The following is a 19,764-nucleotide window of genomic DNA, read 5'->3' on the forward strand; positions in this document are numbered from 1 at the left end:
TACATATTAATTGAACATTCTTTAGCTGCCAAGCGTAATGTGAAATTTAAATCCCTTTTTATGCTAGTCAAAGAAACATATGCAGCGTGAAATAAGCCATGAATGACTGATCTAACAGTCTTGACCGGTGGTCAGCAATCAGCATGCAGTCATGCACCCTATTTCAAGTTTTTTAAATACTCCTTAAAATTCATCTATGCAAGTTAACATAAGAAACTTGTCCGTAAGCAAAATGGCAATGACATAATTTGATATTCATGTATTATTTTGGCTTTTTGGGAACATACATGCCTGCAAGAAACAGTCAGTTATGCAGAGAAAGTCTATTGTGCTTCTAAGACAAAATCATCAGGTATGCCTATTTGGTGCAATCCATTTGTGGTTTTTGCCCATGCCTACCAGGCTTTTTAGTGCATTTTCTCATTTATGAAAAAAATGCACTATTGTGCTCGCCATGTCCGTCTCTGTCCGTCCATGACCACATTTTCATTGACGAGAAAATGCTCTCTATTCCAACATTCTGACTTTTCTTTTGTAGGGATTAGATGATTTGTGATAAGCAAGATTAAAATTTAAATTTGAATAATCTTTGTGTTAATAAAGCATCAGGCCATAAATAAAGAAAATTAATTTATCCAAACTGCTGTTATTTCTTTCAGGATTGAATTTAATGACTAAGATGTAGTATTTAAATTGTGAACTTTAGTACTAAAATTTGAATGATATGATTGCTGGCAGTGAAATACTGAATCCCTCTCAGCTCCAAGGCCTCTCCCCAAGTCCAGGGCAAAACTTCACTACTACTTACACCACTCACAATGCAATGGTTGGTCTTACTGTTGAAAGTATCAAAGTGATCTTCCATTACAATGACCTGTTCAGGAATATATTAGGCAAATTTTACAGCAGCTGACTCTAAGCAAGGTGTGCATCATTTATATATATTTAATATGAACATTATGGGTTCAATTTTGTATAATCTTGATAATTTTACTCTTTCACTCTTTATGACCTTCTTTCAATCTCCTATGTCTTATTTCAGGATGCAAATGTGAGAAGCATGGATATCGACTTTTTGCGACAAGAAGTAAATCTGAAGAGAAAAATTAACAACGAAGAGCTCCTGAATCCAAAGAAATTAAAATATGGAATCACATATAATGAAACTTCAGATGATATGAGTATCACTTCGCAGTGTTCATCTCCTTATAGTGATTCCTCAACCAGCGATAAATTTAATAGTGTGAGCACTTTAATATCTCCTGCTTATGGAACTATGGTCACAAATGAGTCTGATGGAGTAGGAAGTAACTCTGCCTCACCAAACAATGACAGTGACTATCCCAGTCAAATTATTATACCACATTCAGGAAGCCCATATGAAAACATCACATCTACAAGAACCTTCCATTTCAATAGCTTTGTGAGTCCCATTAACAGGGATGACTATGGTAACCAAGACTGTTCACTTGTCCAGCATGATGTTTCTCATGCTGGTAGCACTATAGCAAGTTCTTCACCATATCCAGTCAAAGACATCAGAATACCAGATGAAAATTCATTGAATAATAGCAAAGATACTAATGTAAATTTGAAATCCAGTAGTACCTTCAGTTCTGTTGATTATAACTCCTCCGGTGGATTGCGACCTAATAAACCTGAAGTTTATATCAACACCAGCTGTTGTAGTCCCACAAATAATGGATTTGTGATGTGTCCAGTTGCTGATGAGAAAAAGAATTGCGAGTTTAAGCTTTCAAAGAAGGCCCGACAGCAGGAACTTCGTGAACAACTCCAGAAAGCTGCAGAGAAGAAGAGGTACTGTCATCTTCTATCCCCTCAACATTTCCCATTCTAATTTTCTTGTGGTTCGTTAAGCCTGAATATCTATTACGTACTGCTCAGTGTTAGCATTTGTGCCAAACAAAACAACATTTTTGCCACAATTTTTGTCTTCATGAGGCTTACTATGTGCAATAAAAAATGTGTAAAATGTACCAGGGTGTTACCTATATGTCAACATTCTGATTTACCTTTTCATTTATATTTTTAATGTAATATTTTTATATATAATTGTTTTTAACTTAATGCAACTTTTATTCCTCTTTTAGATTGGTTGTTGGGAATTTTTACAAGGCTCTCATTGACAAGACCTCATCCAATGTCACTGGACTGGAAAAGCAACCTACCAAGTATGTTAATTAGACTAATTCAAAAAAAAAATGTTGCCCCAACAGATTTGGTTTGTGGCTTCTTAGTGATAGTGTGGGTCTATGAGCTCCATCGTGGACCATTTGACTCTTGAAATGGTCAAGAAATGTTTGTGGAACCTGCCTGCATTTTTCATCCATTATATTGTTGTAAAATTAGTTAATTTTTTTGACTCTTGTTTGAAGAAGTGGAAGAATAAGTAAGGATAATTACTGGTCTGTATTCTAATGTTACAAATCCATGTCTTAATTGAAAAGGTTTGTGTATTGTGAGCTCCAACTAAAAGATTGTCTATCTGTGCAGGTTCCTTTGGTGGGTCTATGTCCGTGGTGTTGACTACAACCTAGCGGATGTTGTCAAATCAGTCACTTTCACCCTGGATGAAAGCTATGCTCCTAACCAGGAGCTACAAGTCAAGTAATAAAGCATGAAATATTCATAAAACTAATCAAATTTAATCTTTTTCATGAAGTTATAGATAGAACTCTGAATTTGTTACGAAATTTTCAATCTGAATGAATTTGTTTTGGATTGCAGTGTATCATTGATTATTGATCCTGCGGAGTTAATTAAATTTCAAGCATCTTCTTCTCTCGATCTTCTATTTAAATTTTTAAGCCTAGTAAGAAAATGTGTTTACTGACAAAAAGGAATGGGCGTGGAGAAGCAGACATTTTTTTTTCATTTAACCAGAACACCATCCAGTATTCACTACTTGGATCTTGGGAACGGCCATTGACTATGAATATTATGAATTTTTTATTTTGTCAAGTTATAGAGAGTGAGTTATAATTTGGCTTTACTATGTAAACTGCTGCTCCAAGAAAATTTCCAGTTATCTACTGCTGAGTGCGATTAAAATCTCCATTCAAAGTGCGGATTTTGCTCATCGTTGAGCTAAATCATTTACCTATCTTAATGTTCAATAGAGACGGTTTTTTCAGGAGTCCCTTTGAAATCATTGGTCCAAGCAGCAAGGAGTTCGAGTTACTAGTGACGCTGAACCCACTTAGACGAAAGATCAGCAAATTCTCGCGCGTGCGACACAAAATAAAACTCGCTCATCCCCTGGACCCCGGAGCATTTTCTGGAGAATGGAGGATGGGTACGTTGACTTCAGAATAAGTTTAGCTTAGTAGTTATACTTGTTCAATGAACTTTTCTTGTAAACATCACTATCAAATGTTAGTGATCAAGAGCCACTATATCATGATCGAAGTTGAATTTTAATGTGGGTTAAGGAAACTTGTAGCAGAATTATCACTTATTAATTCAATAACATAGGGTTCCATTTATATTCAAGAAATGAGTAGCTTCAATTTAGCTTTTCTTTCCAAATACCTACTTCTATCAATGACTTTGGAGAATCCTTTTTTTGCCACCTATATATTGCCATATATCGGTATTTATATATGGCAATATATTATTGCCATCTATCACCTCGAGTTGTGCGGCGTATGTTTGTTATCAAATCCAAGTCATCAATGCAGAAATTTAACCTCGGTATTTGTCTGTTCATGGTCCTTCAGAAGGTGAAACTAGCTATAGGCCTTACGACGCTATAGCCATTGAGTTCAGACTATTATGGATACAAAGATTTCGCTGCCATACTTACATTATTCACAGGTCGGGAGACGTTGTACACAGTCCCTATTGTCGACATCAAAAAACTGATTGGCAGTGATGCGCTCCAACCCTCTGCCGCGCCTGATCTGCCAGTGTACAGCCCCACCTTCCTACCTCCTTCATATTGTGTACCTAATCCCGATACTGTCGTCATCCCAATGTATCCTCACTCAAGTAAAGACCACGGTAAAGCCATCCCGGACCAGATAAAAGGCATCCCTGTAGTGCAAGTACAGGTCCCTTCTGTGCTGCCTCACCTCAGAAATTCAAATGCTAACGGCCACGCCACCTTGAAGGCGTACAGTCTAACCGTTCAACCTCGTAACACTCAAGTCAATGTTTCCCACCCTGATAATTTTCTGGCTCCTGCCTTGGCGAATAACAACGTAATTTTAGAGAACCAAGGAGTGACAGAAGTCTGTTTCAAGACAAGCGAAATCAACAATAGTGTTACTTCTGCAAATGGTGTGCTTCCCGAGGCACACGAGCATGTGGCGAGCAACGATGTTATGAGAACTAATTTCTATGACGGTCCTAGTGATGAAGGTGAAAAAGAAACTATGCATAGAAATTCAAATTGTCATGACTCTACGTCACCCAAACAAGAAAACGACCAAGTGGCATCCTCTGCTGGAGTTATGAGCCAGCTTAACAGCATCCCTCAGCTCATGGATCCTATATTTGAACTGGAAAGTGTCAACGGCATGTGCAGCGACGCGCCGTGGTCTAATTTCTCAGCTTGTGATGAAGATGGTAGAGCCTCGGCAGGGCCGATGGAACTCTTGGAATCTGGTCAAGGTTTAAGGCTCCCGTCACTCATGAACGAAAGTTTCAATGCTTCAGACTACAATATTGACGAAGGACCTTTGCAAAATATGGTCATACCAGTCTTTGAGTCGGAAGAGCTTTCTGATTTCTTCAATGACCTGGAATCTGACAGCAATGAAAACAGCCGAGCGAGCACAAGGTTGGCATCCGTGGCGACTCCAACACCAAGTGAATCATTCGCCGAACTTGATCATGATGAGGAAGTATCTCAGGTGGAGGCTAGTGAAAGAGTCTTCCAACAGATATTCAATGATGTTGATAATAAGGACCTGTCATGCCCTCGTGATGATGACACTCACCTACTTGTCCCCAAGAACATCTTGGTCGATGACTTTAGTGCAATGAATGATATGGCCATAGGAAGCACCGTGGAAGTTGTCGACAGCAGTGAAATTCCAATTTCTAGTGAAGAAATTCCAATTTATAGTGAAGAAATTCCAATTTCGAGTGAGGACAATAACGGGGAAAACAGTCCGACCCTTCGGGATCCCCTTGCTGGTTATCCTTGGGCTCCAATTGAAGAAAAACTCGCTATGAACTTGCCCAGCCGTGCTGCGGCGCTGAAACCTAGTGAGACTCAAGTTAAGAAATCACCAGGACGTCGAAAAAAGGCAGAGCCTTCAAACGATGCAAGTGCTAAGAAGAAGTTGAAGGGATCTTGCATTAAACCTCAAGTCAAGTCAATTTTGAAAGCTCTACCATGGAATTCAAACAACATTGCGGACCTGAACAAGGATCACACGATCACGTTTGGTGATTTGTTTGAACGATTTTCAAGTAGTTCCAAAGATTGTGCTTCGTCATTGACTCCTGTGAAACATTCGGCATCTAAGTACGACGCTGTAACAGTAGACTGTGGTGTCGAGGAAATCAATGCCCCAGCTAACGTTGATTTCAATTTTGCACCCCCGTCTGGAAATAAGACTCCTGCTTCCTCTACTTTTTCTGCAAATCAGGTGACTAATATGTCAACTATTCAAAATGCAACTGTAAATGAGGACTCTGATGATGAAGTACAAATTGTTTCTGAGGTTAAGAAAATTCCATCCAACACACCCAAGCAGTTACTAATGAAAGAAGAAGGACCCTTTGCTGGTAGGATCAGCTCTTGTGTTAATAAAAATGAAAAAGCTGCGCTTCCTAGAAAACTTGCTGCTGTACCTCGCTTTAGTGGCAAGAACTTGATTAACCTCCCTGCAGGCATAGGTGCTACTGGTGGCATGAAACTCGTGAAACTGGGACAAATGCACGACCCAAAAGTGCGCCAGCTTGTTGCCTCGATTACTAAAGGCAATGCAAGTAACATATTGAGATCTGACCAAGTTTTTGGGTTGACGCCTTCAATCCAAATTTCGACAGCTTGCAGCTCCACGAGAAATGTGTGTCAGATGTCAACTTCTAATGACACTTCTACCGTCAACTCGCGGCCATCACCTGCTGCAGCCACTTTAACAAAACGTGCTCAAACTTCTAATGTCACCATCCAAACCAGCGCTGCAAGTTCCGTGATGAACTTCACCGTTAAGACAAGCACTGGAATGAAAACGATTCCTCTGAAAACTACGTCTAACTCTAATTTGCATTTGCTGCCTCTAAATCAAATTGTCCAATCATCTCTCAATCAAGGCACGCTAAAAAATATTATAGTTAAAACCAACGGTAAAGATATCACAATTCCTGTTTCTCACGTATCTACGTCAAAGCCTTCTATACCGTTGATCAAATTCAAAACTGAAGGCGCTCCTGTGTCTACAAAGGTTATTGCAAAAGGTTTGGGGGGCTCCACAGCGTCTGTGAACTCCTTCTCAATAGTTCCGTCATCGACCTCTATTTCCACCGGCATGGTCACTTCCACTGCTTTGCCCAGAATTATCTCATCTGTTGTTAACTCGCGAATTGCGCCCCTCATTTCTACGGTTGCCGCTCCTAGTATAGAAGCTGGTGTTAGCTGTAGTGTGGCAGACTCGTCAGTTAATTCCAGTGTTAGTGGTGTGCGATTGATTACATCTACTGCAAGCAACATCAACTCGAACGCAACCGCTAACATAGTTCCAAATCCTCGCGTGTTATCAGCATCAGAGTTTTCCACTCTCACATTGCCTTTTTCATCTCAGTCTGGTGGTCTCCTGAAAGTTATACCTCGATCGTCCTTAGTCAAATCTAGTGCTGGAGGCAAACTTAACATTATTAAAGTTTCAAACTTACAAAACTTACCGCTTGGCACTAAGATTAAACTGCAACCAGGTGTAGCTGAGGCGCTACTCCAGAAAAACAAGTTAATTGTGAATAATCAGCAGCAGTCTCAGCCAGCTAACGCTCGTATGAACGCAACGTTGCACAAGATTCTTCCACTTAAATTAGACGTAAGTAAATCTCTCACGGATCCCAGTCCGATAATAATTGCAAGTACTTGTGCTGGATCCAACTCTACTGATAATGTAGACAATTATCCTTGTAGTAGCAATTTTGGCGCGCATGAGAGCCATGCATGTGGTGTAGTTAATACTATTTGTAGTTCAAAAGACTCTATCTTGTCAACAGCGGCAAACCAGCGGTCTGTTCCAGTGATGTCCGATACCGTTCACCTCTCATCTGCCTGTATTCCGTCGAGTATCATCACCCCTGCAAATAACACTCATTCCCCTAAAGTTGACTCTTTCGATTTGGGTAATGTTTCGGATGTTACACCTATTTTCGGTTCTGGATTAACAAATGCAGAAGTTTTGGATGAGAATACTGTAAGTTTGGATGCGTTCACGGGCGCTGTGAATGAATGTGCTACTGATGTAGAGCCTGAATCTAAGTTACCTGAAAAATTCATTCTCGATAATGTCTCTGTTCCAATAAACGATACATGTGAAAATAGTGCCAGTGATTGCTATGGAACTAAGTTATCTGTTGCTCAGTTAGATTTGAAATCGTCATGTGCGACTGTTGGTAAACTGCCAATTTCGAAGAATATGCGCGTCATGGAACAGGTATTGGTGCCTTGCAGTGTTGGTGACAAGCATTTCGATATGCCCAGTAGTAATAAAAGCATAATTTTTGTGAATTCTAAGGAAAAATCTGTTAAATTTTTACCTTCAAAACCTGATATTGTGAACGAAAGTGGTCCAAACAATTCCAAGGAGTCTATTAACGCTTCTGAACCATTAATACGAAACTCTGATCTTAATATGAACTTTCTATCAAAACTGACATGCGGTAATAAGAAGTTTACTTTCTCTCGAGCTTCTCTTGGCCAGCCTGTTATTATCAATGGCCAAAAAGCGTACAACATCAAATCTCTACCGGATGTCATGAAAATTCCCACAACCCTTGCCACTCATAATGGCTCCGGTTTAAAAATCATGAATGCGAATACTCTAGTTAAGTCTTCACAATCGTTTCGTTTTGTGAGAACGAGTGACCTACCTCAACACCTCTCAAACAAGTCTCAAGAAATGCTTGGTAAATCGTGCGTATCGGTCAATTCGTACCTCCGTACTCGTGAGCAAAAGCCTGAGTTCTTAAACTCTTTTCCATTGGATGCTTCTTCTCTTGTCGGAAGTTTCAAGCACGCCAATGGAATGATCAAATGTGAGGAACAGGACCAAGACCTCGATGACATGCCCATGGAAGAGTTAGCCGCCTTGTCCAAGTACCGGAGAGCCAAACTTGAGGCCAAGAAAGAACAAAAACTTCTCAAAAATATGTAGTAAGTCACAGATTGGTTTTGTCAGGTATACGATTTTGTACATTTCCGCGTCATTTAAAAATTATTTTGAACTAACAGGGTTGCAATTTGACATGTATAATGAAAAATTTATCCACTATAAATTAGTTTAGGTTGTAGAAAAATTGTTCTTGTTTGAAGAATAGGTACTATCGCACTAATATGATTGCTAATCGGAAGTTATTAGAGACCGTGTTTGTTCTTGACTGCTAATAGTATGTCATTCATGTGTGCGAGAAAGCAATTTCTTGTTCCAGTTACCTGGAATCAGCGTGTGGCGCTGCCCACACGCACTGCAATCCCAGCATGCTCATCCGCTTGGCAGTGCGAGCCTTGCCCCTTGTTCTGCCTGTTAGCCACGAACAGTGCTCATCATCTTCTCTATCTGCCACCTCAAGTTTAGCATCTAATAACGGCGCCAAAACGACTCGCACTTCATTCTTTAATGCTGCGGCTTTCAAACGCACGGATCGAAATAGTTCCCTCAATCCCTGCGAAAAAAACTTTGAGAACTTCTCTAAAAACAAACTAACTTCACCAGTTTACAACAATGGTAAACAGTCGTCAGGTCATCGTATCACTGATATGTGTAACAGAAGCCAGCCTCCGGCCTCTGTCAAAGCCGTTGATGCAACTGCTGTCGTCGTGGACGTATCCACCCCTCAACTCGTGATGCGGAGAGCAAAGGTGTGGCATAATCCTGCTCATTTGTAGCGTTGTTGATTAACCCTTTGTCTGAAGACACATGACCAATAATGCTGTTCGTATGTTAAATTTTATTGTCGATAAAAAAGATGATAGATAAATCATTAGATATAATAGATCAGTGGATATATAAAAGGTAAATCCTTGGCTCACAGTTACATTGACTCGTCAATACTATTCGCATCTAAAGGCCTGATTACATATGCTACCGCCCGTAAAAAATATGATTATTTAGATCCCATTCAACTAGAATGTGGCTACGTTGATGTCCTGAACCTGTGAGTTTTCTGTGGACTTATTTCTTTTGTATTCCTAACTGACATAAAGAGTACTGTAGCTGTGAACTGTGTCGCATGACACGCGATAACTTATAATACTTTCATCACTTTTGGGTTAACTTTGTTTTTTTTTTCGCCCCTCCGATTTTCCGAACCCGAATTATTCGCGTTCTATTTCGTTTATTTAAGTTTTTGTTTTTCTTTTATTTGACTTTCCTGTAATTTGTGCAGATCTCCCAGGAAGAGTTTCTGCGCTGGCCGTTCGCCAAGCAGCGGGCGGCTGAGGTGAGCTTTTATTTATTATTAAACTAAAATTTGCTCGAGATCTCTGGGCCGTGCCAATTAAATCGTCTTTTCACTTTGGGGTAGCCGTTGATCTCAGTGCAAGCCTTTTGTACTCATACTCACGTATTGCAGCCGTAGGACTTCTTTTAAATGAACCACTTATTGATATTGATGATAGGTAATATTGACAATATTGATGATGTAATCTATCTGCATCAGTTGTTTATGAATGAACCTGAACTCGATCACTTCATTGGTGATTTTCGTTATTTATTCGGTGTGCGAGGTGCTAGAGCATACCATCACTAGATTTTCATTGAATAATTCCCATGCTTGAAACCTCACGTACCATCACTAATTTTAACTATTATCCCATAATCTAAGACCCGATAATGACTGATCACAGTACTGGCGAGCGCGCTTGGTGCTTCATCATATGCGTCGCTGCTGTTCATCGTGCGCATCGCTGTGGTCGCTGCGGTCCGTGGTGGCCTGGGCACGTCAGAACGGCCATACGCCGTGCCCGTATCGCGACGTCTTCCTTAAAACAGGTCCCGTCACGAGTAGACCGTGTACTGCTGTCTTGAGACTGCCTTACCGTGCACTGCTGTCGTGAGACTGTCGTACCGTGCCCTACTGTCTTGGCACTGCCTCACCGTGCCTTTCTCCTTCCATGTCGTGCCCTACTATCTTTCTCCTGCCATGTCGTGCGCTACTATCTTTCTCCTGCCATGTCGTGCGCTACTATCTTTCTCCTGCCATGTCGTGCCCTGCTGTCTTTCTCCTGCCATGTCGTGCCCTACTACCTTCCCTGCTGTATTCGGACTCGCTAAGGTATGATTTCGTCTTACCTTCTGCCAATTAATCGAGAAGGTTGTTATTCAACCATGTTATGTTCACGTGTTTTCTGGATTTCAATCTTACTTGCCCACACTGAAGTGCCCTTTGAACACTTCTATTTTGTCATAATCTATAGACTTACGTTCTTGCATCCAGGAGAATCGTTGTCTATTTACCAACAGCTGCTGGGATTTCTCAATTAATTTTGCAAGTGATGTTGGCAACAGTAACTTGACGTGAATTTCTTTGGCATAGTGTCAAATCAACTGTTGAAGTTGTTTCTCAAATTGATTAGATAAATATTTATCGTAGAAGAGATTTAACGAAGAAGCTAAATTACTATTAGCATACTTCATGACACCTGTGATGGATTAGAAATACTTTAAGAACAGTCGTATAAATTTATTCAATATCGACAAGGCTATTGTTTCATTTCATTATGAATTCATCAGGACACTTGATTGAAACTTCTTTCACAAGGTCAAAAAGGTCAAAAACTTCTTTATTTTACCTTCCTCATTTTTACAGACTGGTACATCCCTGAAGCTCGACTTGAGTACCTGCATAATAAGCTCAAGCGCGAGCAGGAGAGTCGCTCTCTCGCAGGACTAAGAGAAGACATTCCTCCTCACCAAATGAGTCTTCAGGAGCTGGTGGAAACGATTGTTGGTGACGCTCTAAAGTCTACCTTTACACTGCCTGCGATGAGCAGCAGTGGAAAAAACGGTGAGTGTCTGTTAATATTTGAGTATACCTCAACGCTGCCTGCAAGTAGCAGCATTGGGAAAAACGGTTAGTGGTTTGTGATATTAGAGTCTACATTAACGCTGTCTGCAAGTAGCAGAAGTGGAAAAAAATGTAACTCGGTACTCACTGCAGTGAGTGACAGTGAGCTCATTTTCTCTTCGGCGAAAACGTGAAGTCACGGGATAGACGGACATGACGAGCACAATAACGCCTTTTTTCCATAAATGAGAAAATGCTCTGAAAAGGCGAGTAGCTTGAAATTTGTTGTTGCACTTGCAAACTAAGACATGGAACAGCGAGGGTTTTGACTTTTGACTGTAAAAACTATATTCGGATACCAAGTTATTTTTGCTTTTAAGACGTTTTCAAACACTGTTATTTTGCCCCATTTTTGTTTGGAAGAATTCAATCACTCGAAATCCCAATAGGTTTAGTGTAGCAGTTATTCCCCGGAACCAAGGTTACTATCTCGATCTATTTTCCTTTTTGCAAGTATGCAATTAAATACTCCAATAAACCGTATTTCCAGTGACAGCCAACGTGTAGTCTTACCGCAAACACTTTTTGTTATTTGCCTTGACTTACTTCAAACTCCAGCCATCTATTCTTGAGATTGAGCTTTTTTTATTCATTTTACGCACAAAAACCTTGCGTTTCTTTTTTCATTCTCTGAATGGAGAACAAAAACTGCCTTCTCTTCTTCTTGTTCCAGCATTTTCATTAACTTGGTATTTTGGAAATTTTTAAGTTTTATACATGCAATTTATAATACAATACAATTTCTGTGTTTACCTTTATCACAACTGCATATCCGTCCAAAATTCACCCTCATTTAAAACTAGTTCATTATTTACAGAGCCTGAGAATGCAGAAGAAACTTCACTGAAACCGACCTCAGAAATTCATGTGTCTTGGGAACAGATTGTCTCAACGAATCCGCGAATGTCCTGCCTGCCAAAGAAGAACCCGGACTTGGCTCCTGCCCTTCCTGCATCGGCTACAACCAACACCGATCCACAGCCCAAGAGCATTGCGGTAGCTTCATCCGCATCAAATTGTGCTCCAGTTCGCTCATCAGAAGTTACTATTAAGACTGAATGCGAAGACGACAGTGAAGATGATTCTGACATCCATGGATCCATTAATGACGACGGTAGCTCCGTTTTCTCAATAAGCAACCATTGGGATACGGTATCTGGCTTGCTTATTGGGGTAACGCCTAAACTCGAAAACTCTTCAACATCACAAAAAATTGAGTTCAGCGGGGAAACCTCTAGCAGTGCAGAGAGCAAAATCGCTCCGAAAATCGAAAGTGGATCCCAGGATAATGCTGCTCAGCCAAGGCATTCTGTGCTGCCTGAAGCCCACGTGTCTCTAGACGAAGGCTGTTCTGCTGTAAGAAGAATGGCTTGTATCACTGAAAGGCCGTTAGCGCCCTTCAGCGAACTCCTTCCTGGGGTGAAAGGCGATTATTTTGGCAGCTGTAAAGACGCCATCGTGGCCGATACCGCCGGCCTTGTTCTTTTTACGGTAAGCATATTTTCTGCCGGTAAATGTACGTATTTGTAATACAACTAAAGTAAAATAATTAAAAATTTGCTGTTGCCTAGGTTCTAAGCATTGAGGTTGTATGATAATGTTTACATGAAAATCCATCTAAGTAAATGATTGTACTCAGCACATTGTACCTTCCTGACAAAAGAATGTTGTTTAATGATGAAACCCGCATTTTTGTTGATGATATAATCCTGTGACCGCATTTATCGTCACCTAGAGCCGTAATTCATGAACACGCTTTGTCAGTAATGGTGTATCTTAATCATGAGGACATTTATAATTGCAAAAACTCGTTTCCTGATAAATATTTCGCTTGCATGTCGATCTATCATAATCAATTTGCAATGATAGCTCAAGAAACATTGTTTGTTTTGGTTTACGCTTATTTTTGCATGGACATAGTGAATTACTTATATGCTGCATTCTCTTTATTCATGTAGATTTTTTTTAGTCACTGAACCTGTTTATGGGAGATATTTCATGCTCGCTCGTCACTGCCCTTTTTGTTGTATGGGCAACATAAATTTACCGATTCTTATTTGCTATATTCCTCATTCATGTGAAACTTTTATTTCAGTCACTGAACCTGTTCATGGATGATCTTATACGCTCGTCGCTGGCGGCTGCTTGGACTTGTAAAGGCAAAAGTCGTCGTCCACAAGAGCCTCAGGTTGGCGAGTCCTGCACAAACCCAGGCCAATCATCAGATCCCTGCGAGGATAGTGTGCGGCAAGCGAAGTACGTCGAAGTTTCTCCATCTTATAAGAAAGATCTATCTACTAAAAATATGAAAGCACCTGTAGAGTCCAAATGCATGAAAAATACAAGTAAAGTTTCTCTGGAGCGCAAGCAAAGAGCGACTGCAAGCAAAATCCCTCTGCGGATACCACAAGGAAAAAGGGGTTTGAAGACGCTTATTCACGGCCATTCGGAGATGAAAACTGACGCTGAGTGTGGATATGTTTTACCCAGCCAAAAATTGAACGTTAGAGGGAGAAAACGTAAATTTTCGCAAAACTGTCAGACTTCTCATTCTAGAAAAAATGCAACTGGCAAAAAAATTGAATTACGGAAAGATTCACTTCAAAATCTGAAACCAACTAAATCATCACCAATTGGCTCTCAGACAAATGGGGCTCGGAAAATTGTTTCCAAATCTTCTGGTCATCGACTTCGGGCTACGAGTTGTGGACCGGTCAGAGAACTTACCACGAAGCATGTGAAGCGGGCGCTGTTCTTCACAAGGCCGCAATTTAAAATCATTGGCTTAAAAGTGGCCTCTGGTGCCGCCAAGTATGAGCCCGTGTAATGGTTCTGTTTGTTTTCCTTTTCTATGTTCTTTCATCACTGATGAGGAGGTTTTGGACGGTGATCCAATAAAGAAAGTTGACTGAACAGCTACTATTTGAATCGAGAAAACTATTTGTTGAAATTAAAATCAGCAATCTTCAGAAAGATGGACCGATATATGATTCAGTTGTACGAGTCATTAATTTTTTAAAGCAAGAGAAAATTTTGAAGTATGAATCTTGAAAAGTTGGTGACAGTGCATTGATTGCTGGTAACAAATATATGCACGTCATACGTCTCTCTTTCCAACTCTTGAATCTGGTTTCTTAGAGAACTCGTTCAGAAGCCGTAATTTATTATTAATTAAATCTATTTGAAGTGACTTTACTTGGTGAACTCTTTGCCTAGTATAAAAGTGTATGTGAATGCTTTGCTGAGGAGGAACGTTGCACATTGGATCAAAACTTTGTTTATGGTGTTGTTTACTTTAATTATTCTTCACATGACTGTAGTTTCTTGAATCTTACTCTTACTGTTTCAAAGGAATTTTTACATTTGTTATTTTGTGCTAAAATGAATGGTGGAGCGCTAATTTCCAGAGCTCCAAACTTACGTGGTGCGTTGGACGGCCTCTGTAAGGTTTTCTTGTTAAAACTCGTTTTCGCAATGCCCACTTGACGCAACGCTAACAATCGTCGACTTGTTTTTTTTTTCTCACCCAATTCACTCGGATGCTGTGAAGCAGCGTGGGTTGAGTTTTATATTTGAGCGCAGCAATGATGGAAGTTCGGAACTTTATTGTCTTGATAGGGCCAGCTGAACTGACATGGGTATGGGGTGGTTAATCCGAATTTTTTTTAGTTTCTAGGGTGCTTCCTAATAGGCAAAAATATTGAGAATTTTTTCTTCCACGTTTTCGTACTAATGAATAACGTGATTGATATCAGGACCAGTTTCTCTCGGATGTCGTCTCTGTTTTCAAATGGATTCCGTTGATATTTTGTTGAAAAGATTATTCTTATATTCCATGCTATATTTTTTGCGGAACTTCCTTGTAAAAGATTTACTGTGTGATTTTCTTTTGTAATTTCAAAAGTATTTAAGACAGGAATACCATTTTTCTACTTCAACCAGGATTATTTAATTTTTGTGGATATTTATTGATTTCTTTCAAACGATTGTTGTAGGGGAAAATGATTACCCAAAGGTGGCATTATTAATACGAAATCTCAATCAAATAAATTCCTCTCTCCTGCTCCCTTATATCAACTAGTCGGCATTAATGATGTAGAAAAATGGTCATGCTTTCACATTCTGTGCGATGGCACTGTACCATTCAACAAAATGTTTTATGCCCCAAATTATCTGTTTAAAAAACTGACAGCACTGCCAACCGATGAGAGATCCGGAAGTTCAATCTATGTTTCATTTGTCACTTCCAAGTTATGTGTTTTGGCACTCCTGGCATACTTTTCTGTTAACGCGTCCAGCGCCGTGGTAAATTGACTTATTACTGTCAACTGAGGTGTGGATAGCGTGGTCACTCGCTCTTTAGCTCAAGGAAATCCAAAACTAGACGAGGGGGGTACGTCGACGTCGCCATGCTTCTTTTTTGCTGCGGAAAAACTTTTCTTTGTCTTTTACTTGCGTCATTTGCAATTTTGGCTTCCGATGTTTGGATTCTATAGCGGAAGTTTGTATCGTTTCTTGTCTTTTTTATGAAATTTGTGTTTCAACTTTCGTAATGTAATGCAGTAAATTTAATATCATTAGCAACGTTTCTTATATTCGTTCAGAGTGCATGGTTTCTCATTTCACCATTACGCTTGTCTCCAGGTGATCCAAAATTTCGCCTTAGCAGGCATGTTCATAAATTTTTGTGCTCGAAGAATTCGCCTCAACACGCAAGCTCTTGTATAATCCTGTCATTTTTCATTTCCTAATCAATGCACTTTTTGTACTACAGCAGTCATGGTGTCATGTAACGAGTGTTTCTTCGAAGTTAACCAAGTTGTATTAGGATGAGACACTTTCTGTTGAGTTATTAAGCAATACCATGCCTTTGTTCGAATCGTAGTTATTATTTCACTTATTACTCGAGCGCCCGTCGCGAGCTTTAGACAGCTCATGTTCTGAGTGTTGTAGGATTATCTTGAACGATGTAAATAGACAGTTCTGGTGCATGAAACCAAGTCCTGTGAGTCGTATTTAACGCCGAAATGTGTGAATTAATTTACTTTACATATTGATACTGAATAAGTGTTGAGGATTTTTGTCAATTTTGTACTGAATTCTAACAATTGACGCGTTAGGTAATTGTGTATCATATGTAAAAGCGAAAAAGCTCTATTTTATTCGTGAGCTTTAAATATTTTAATACGCGCTTACTGCAGTAGGTTCTTTAGCTTCGCGTTTCTTCGCCTGTATGCATGGCTGCGTTGGTTCAGTCACTTTCGGAATAGGAGAAGTAAGGTTAGTTTGTGTAGCTTATCTTATTTTCTCGTGTCTGCATTCTGCTATCAAAAATCGCTACCTAATAAATAATTATGAATATAATCTAAGCATTCAGAATTCAATTAATCAATGTTTATTAGTGCATGATAGCAGTGACCAGTGATTGCCTTGACTACAGTCTGTGATATGGAGCTATGCTAGCGTAGGTAAAAATACAGCCATATTATTCAGTTTCTGCGCTAAAAATAGTGCAGCAAGTGGTAATCATGTAAAATGTTCCTATGATACGATCTGCAATGTTCAATCTTAACCTCCTACAGTTCAACTTATGTTGCCTTGTTGGAGATGACTTGGATGCCTTGTAGATTCTTAATGTAAAAGTTCCACATTCAAACGCTGTTCTAAATGTTCTATAATTACTGATACGATATACCTTTGCTTTGAATACTCTTTGCATGTTATTGCTGAGTTTCGCCCATGCACATTGTTGATTTCACTGACCGCCCTATTGAATTGTTCTGGAATCGTAGTGACAAGTTTAGCACTGTACGGAATTTTGAAGGAAAATATTGCGAACAGGACAAAATATGAAAATCGTGTGTGAGGGTTTGAGTGTGAACCAAGTAAAGATAGCCTATGAGCGTGGAGCTATCTTCTCTAACAATACTTCTGCGAAGCTAGTAACCTTAAAATTTATAATATAAATGCCTGAAGTGTTTACACTTGTTCAGAATTGAACTTGCTAAACAAGGAAGTACCTCTTAAATTAACGCACCTCACAGAACTCACGGTGAACATAATAAATTTTGAGAATATTATTCAATATCTTTTGGTGGCGTTTTCCATTTTGAAAAGGATTGAGTAGCATGCCACAACAAGCACGAAATTTGTCAGTGTGCATACGTACGTATACTAGGAAATAATTTTTACGTATCCATGATCTCGCTTGTTATTTTTTTCAGGACGATTAAAGCTCTACATTTCCTTAACATGACGCAAGTTCGCTTCAGGTTTCCTCCAATTAAGTTCCCGATTGCACAGGTTTCAGTTACTTTTCTCAGGTTTATTGACTTGCCTTCGTTTCAGCCCTGCTCTAACTTTTGTTATTGTTGATGGAGCGGTAGCATTGTTGCGTGGAGTTTACCTTTTTCGTTGTTATTATGATAATCGCAGTTATTCGTTACGTTCGTTGTCCCGATATGTCTTGCTCCCCTCACTGGTAGTTTATTTTTAGTCATGAATGCAGGCAATTTAAACCATCTTCGAGCTTCATTTGTTCTGCCAGCAGGTGATATAATTACTCTCCTTGTAAAAAATTTTATTTCAGTGGATTTTTGGCAACGTAGATTAGTGACAGACTCTTTTTTTGTGCGTTTAAATCGTCAAATTTGTCTGACTGACTTGAATAAGAATTTCGAAACGTTTGCAAAAGTTGAATTAGAAGCTGTAGTCAAGTCTACTTTGGATTACGAGTGTAAGCAGAAAATGTTTATTTTTCAAATAAATGTCCTGTGTATATAATTTTGTTTCTATTATTTATATAATGAAAATTGTCTTCTATATTCACTGCCAGTTATTTTGTGGCCGGCTGTTAGTTGTCAAAACACCTCAAAATACAAAGTCGCAGCGACAATCAATTATGCATTTTGGCGAACTCGTCAATCTATATATTTTTCATTGAACAGTTATTTGGAGCCTGGCTGTACTAAAGTATGATTGTTTAATGAACGCTTACTTGGCTCTGAAATTTCCCAACAACAACCTAGCCCTCTCAAAAATAACATTGCTTGTGAACATTAATTCTTTTTCAAGTAATACCATTTCAAAAAAAAAAATACTTTACGTGCCCCAGTTTATGCCTGGCAACATTACTGGGGTATGCGCGTTCGTTCAAACCTTAAGCAGCTTGGTTTCTTCAGAGCTGTCGCGGGATGCAGAATTCCAGAACTCATGTTGACGATGGGCTTGACTTGGCAGGTTAGGCGTACCTGACCATCTCTCCGTTGGCAGGTTAGGCGCCCCTGACCATCTCTCCGTTGGCAGGTTGAGCGCCCCTGATCATCTCTGCGTTGGCAGGTTAGGCGCCCCTGACCATCTCTCCGTTGGCAGGTTAGGCGCCCCTGACCATCTCTCCGTTGGCAGGTTAGGCGCCTCTGACCATCTCTCCGTTGGCAGGTTAGGCGCTCCTGACCATCTCTCCGTTGGCAGGTTAGGCGTCCCTCACCATCTCGTCGTTGGCAGGTTAGGCGTCCCTCACCATCGACATGTTGGATTGCAGGCAACTGCATAAAAAATCAGTTAAACTGGTTCGAAGTGTCTAGGGTGAGTTTGAGTGTGTAGAAATAGTTTCATTTGTCCTGTTAAATACTAGAAGCAGGTTGTGAATGGGAAAAATAGGGTAAATTCTACAGAGTAAAGATATTTAAATCGCCACAGAATTTCCATGTCGTCGCAATCATGAGTACGATCAAGCTAATGGTAATTATTTTTCAAACTTAGAGACTCAGTTACGAGGTTTGAAACACACCCAATTCCGCAGCTATGTAACCATTTATAAATAGATCCAATTAATCATGAATAAATGTTGCCCACTGTTTACAGACACCAATCTTCGTTTATTCGCTTCTTTACTCAATATCGTTCAAAAAAAATTTCGGGAGAGAATAAAACAAAATGATTCCATTTCTTTATTATTAAAGATTACGAAGAGAATCCTACTCCAATCATTTAGTATTGTACTCGTATTTCCTCAAAAATATTTGATCGACAACTGCGATGAGAATAATAAAAACATTAATTGTCTCATATATATGAATGAATTTTCAAACATTTGTACAATAATTTTCGCCAGTTGCTGAATCTCTTCAGTCTTCTGCACAATTCGAAAATATTTTCGCACAGATAATACTCAGCGTGCAATCGTCTAAGAACAAAATCGGCTTCAAATCACGTAGGTTCGCGTAAAATATATTCGTTCCTTCAAGTCACGCATGAAAACTTTTTCTGCTGAAAGACATATAACAGTATGAAAGAACTGAAAACCAGAGACGGTCATAATTAACGACCGGCTCATTGCCAAAGCAAAGGCAGTTTCATTGAGAAGCTACAATTTCACGACTGAAAAACGCACCCCATGATAGAAAAGCACAACATCACGTACACACGGTAGTGGGGACTATTTGGAGGTAGAATAGAGAGAGAAGGGGGGAGGGCAAATAAGAGGCGGCA

General features: G+C 39.7%; 1 protein-coding gene across 1 annotated transcript; it reads left to right on the forward strand.

The window, feature by feature from the left end:
- Positions 1–659: 659 nt before the first annotated feature.
- On the forward strand, positions 660–18,054 carry LOC108665047. Its single transcript, XM_018151765.2, has 12 exons — positions 660–826; positions 1,043–1,818; positions 2,112–2,192; positions 2,515–2,628; positions 3,156–3,316; positions 3,838–8,362; positions 8,638–9,067; positions 9,595–9,648; positions 10,055–10,199; positions 11,017–11,214; positions 12,092–12,765; positions 13,370–18,054. Exons 1-12 carry the CDS (start codon positions 725–727, stop codon positions 14,099–14,101), a joined length of 7,992 nt encoding a protein of 2,663 aa, XP_018007254.2. The 5' UTR covers positions 660–724; the 3' UTR covers positions 14,102–18,054.
- The last annotated feature ends 1,710 nt before the right edge of the window (positions 18,055–19,764 follow it).

This window comes from Hyalella azteca, unplaced genomic scaffold, assembly GCF_000764305.2.
Source record: "Hyalella azteca isolate HAZT.00-mixed unplaced genomic scaffold, Hazt_2.0.2 contig17082, whole genome shotgun sequence".
Classification (NCBI taxonomy): domain Eukaryota; kingdom Metazoa; phylum Arthropoda; class Malacostraca; order Amphipoda; family Hyalellidae; genus Hyalella; species Hyalella azteca.

Excerpts from the sequence above, each read along its gene's own strand:
- LOC108665047 (XM_018151765.2), top strand. The coding sequence starts at position 725 with ATGATTGCTGGCAGTGAAATACTGAATCCCTCTCAGCTCCAAGGCCTC. Across the intron at positions 2,193-2,514 it reads CTGGAAAAGCAACCTACCAA|GTTCCTTTGGTGGGTCTATG; the intron begins GTATGTTAATTA and ends CTATCTGTGCAG. Across the intron at positions 9,649-10,054 it reads CCAAGCAGCGGGCGGCTGAG|TACTGGCGAGCGCGCTTGGT; the intron begins GTGAGCTTTTAT and ends GACTGATCACAG.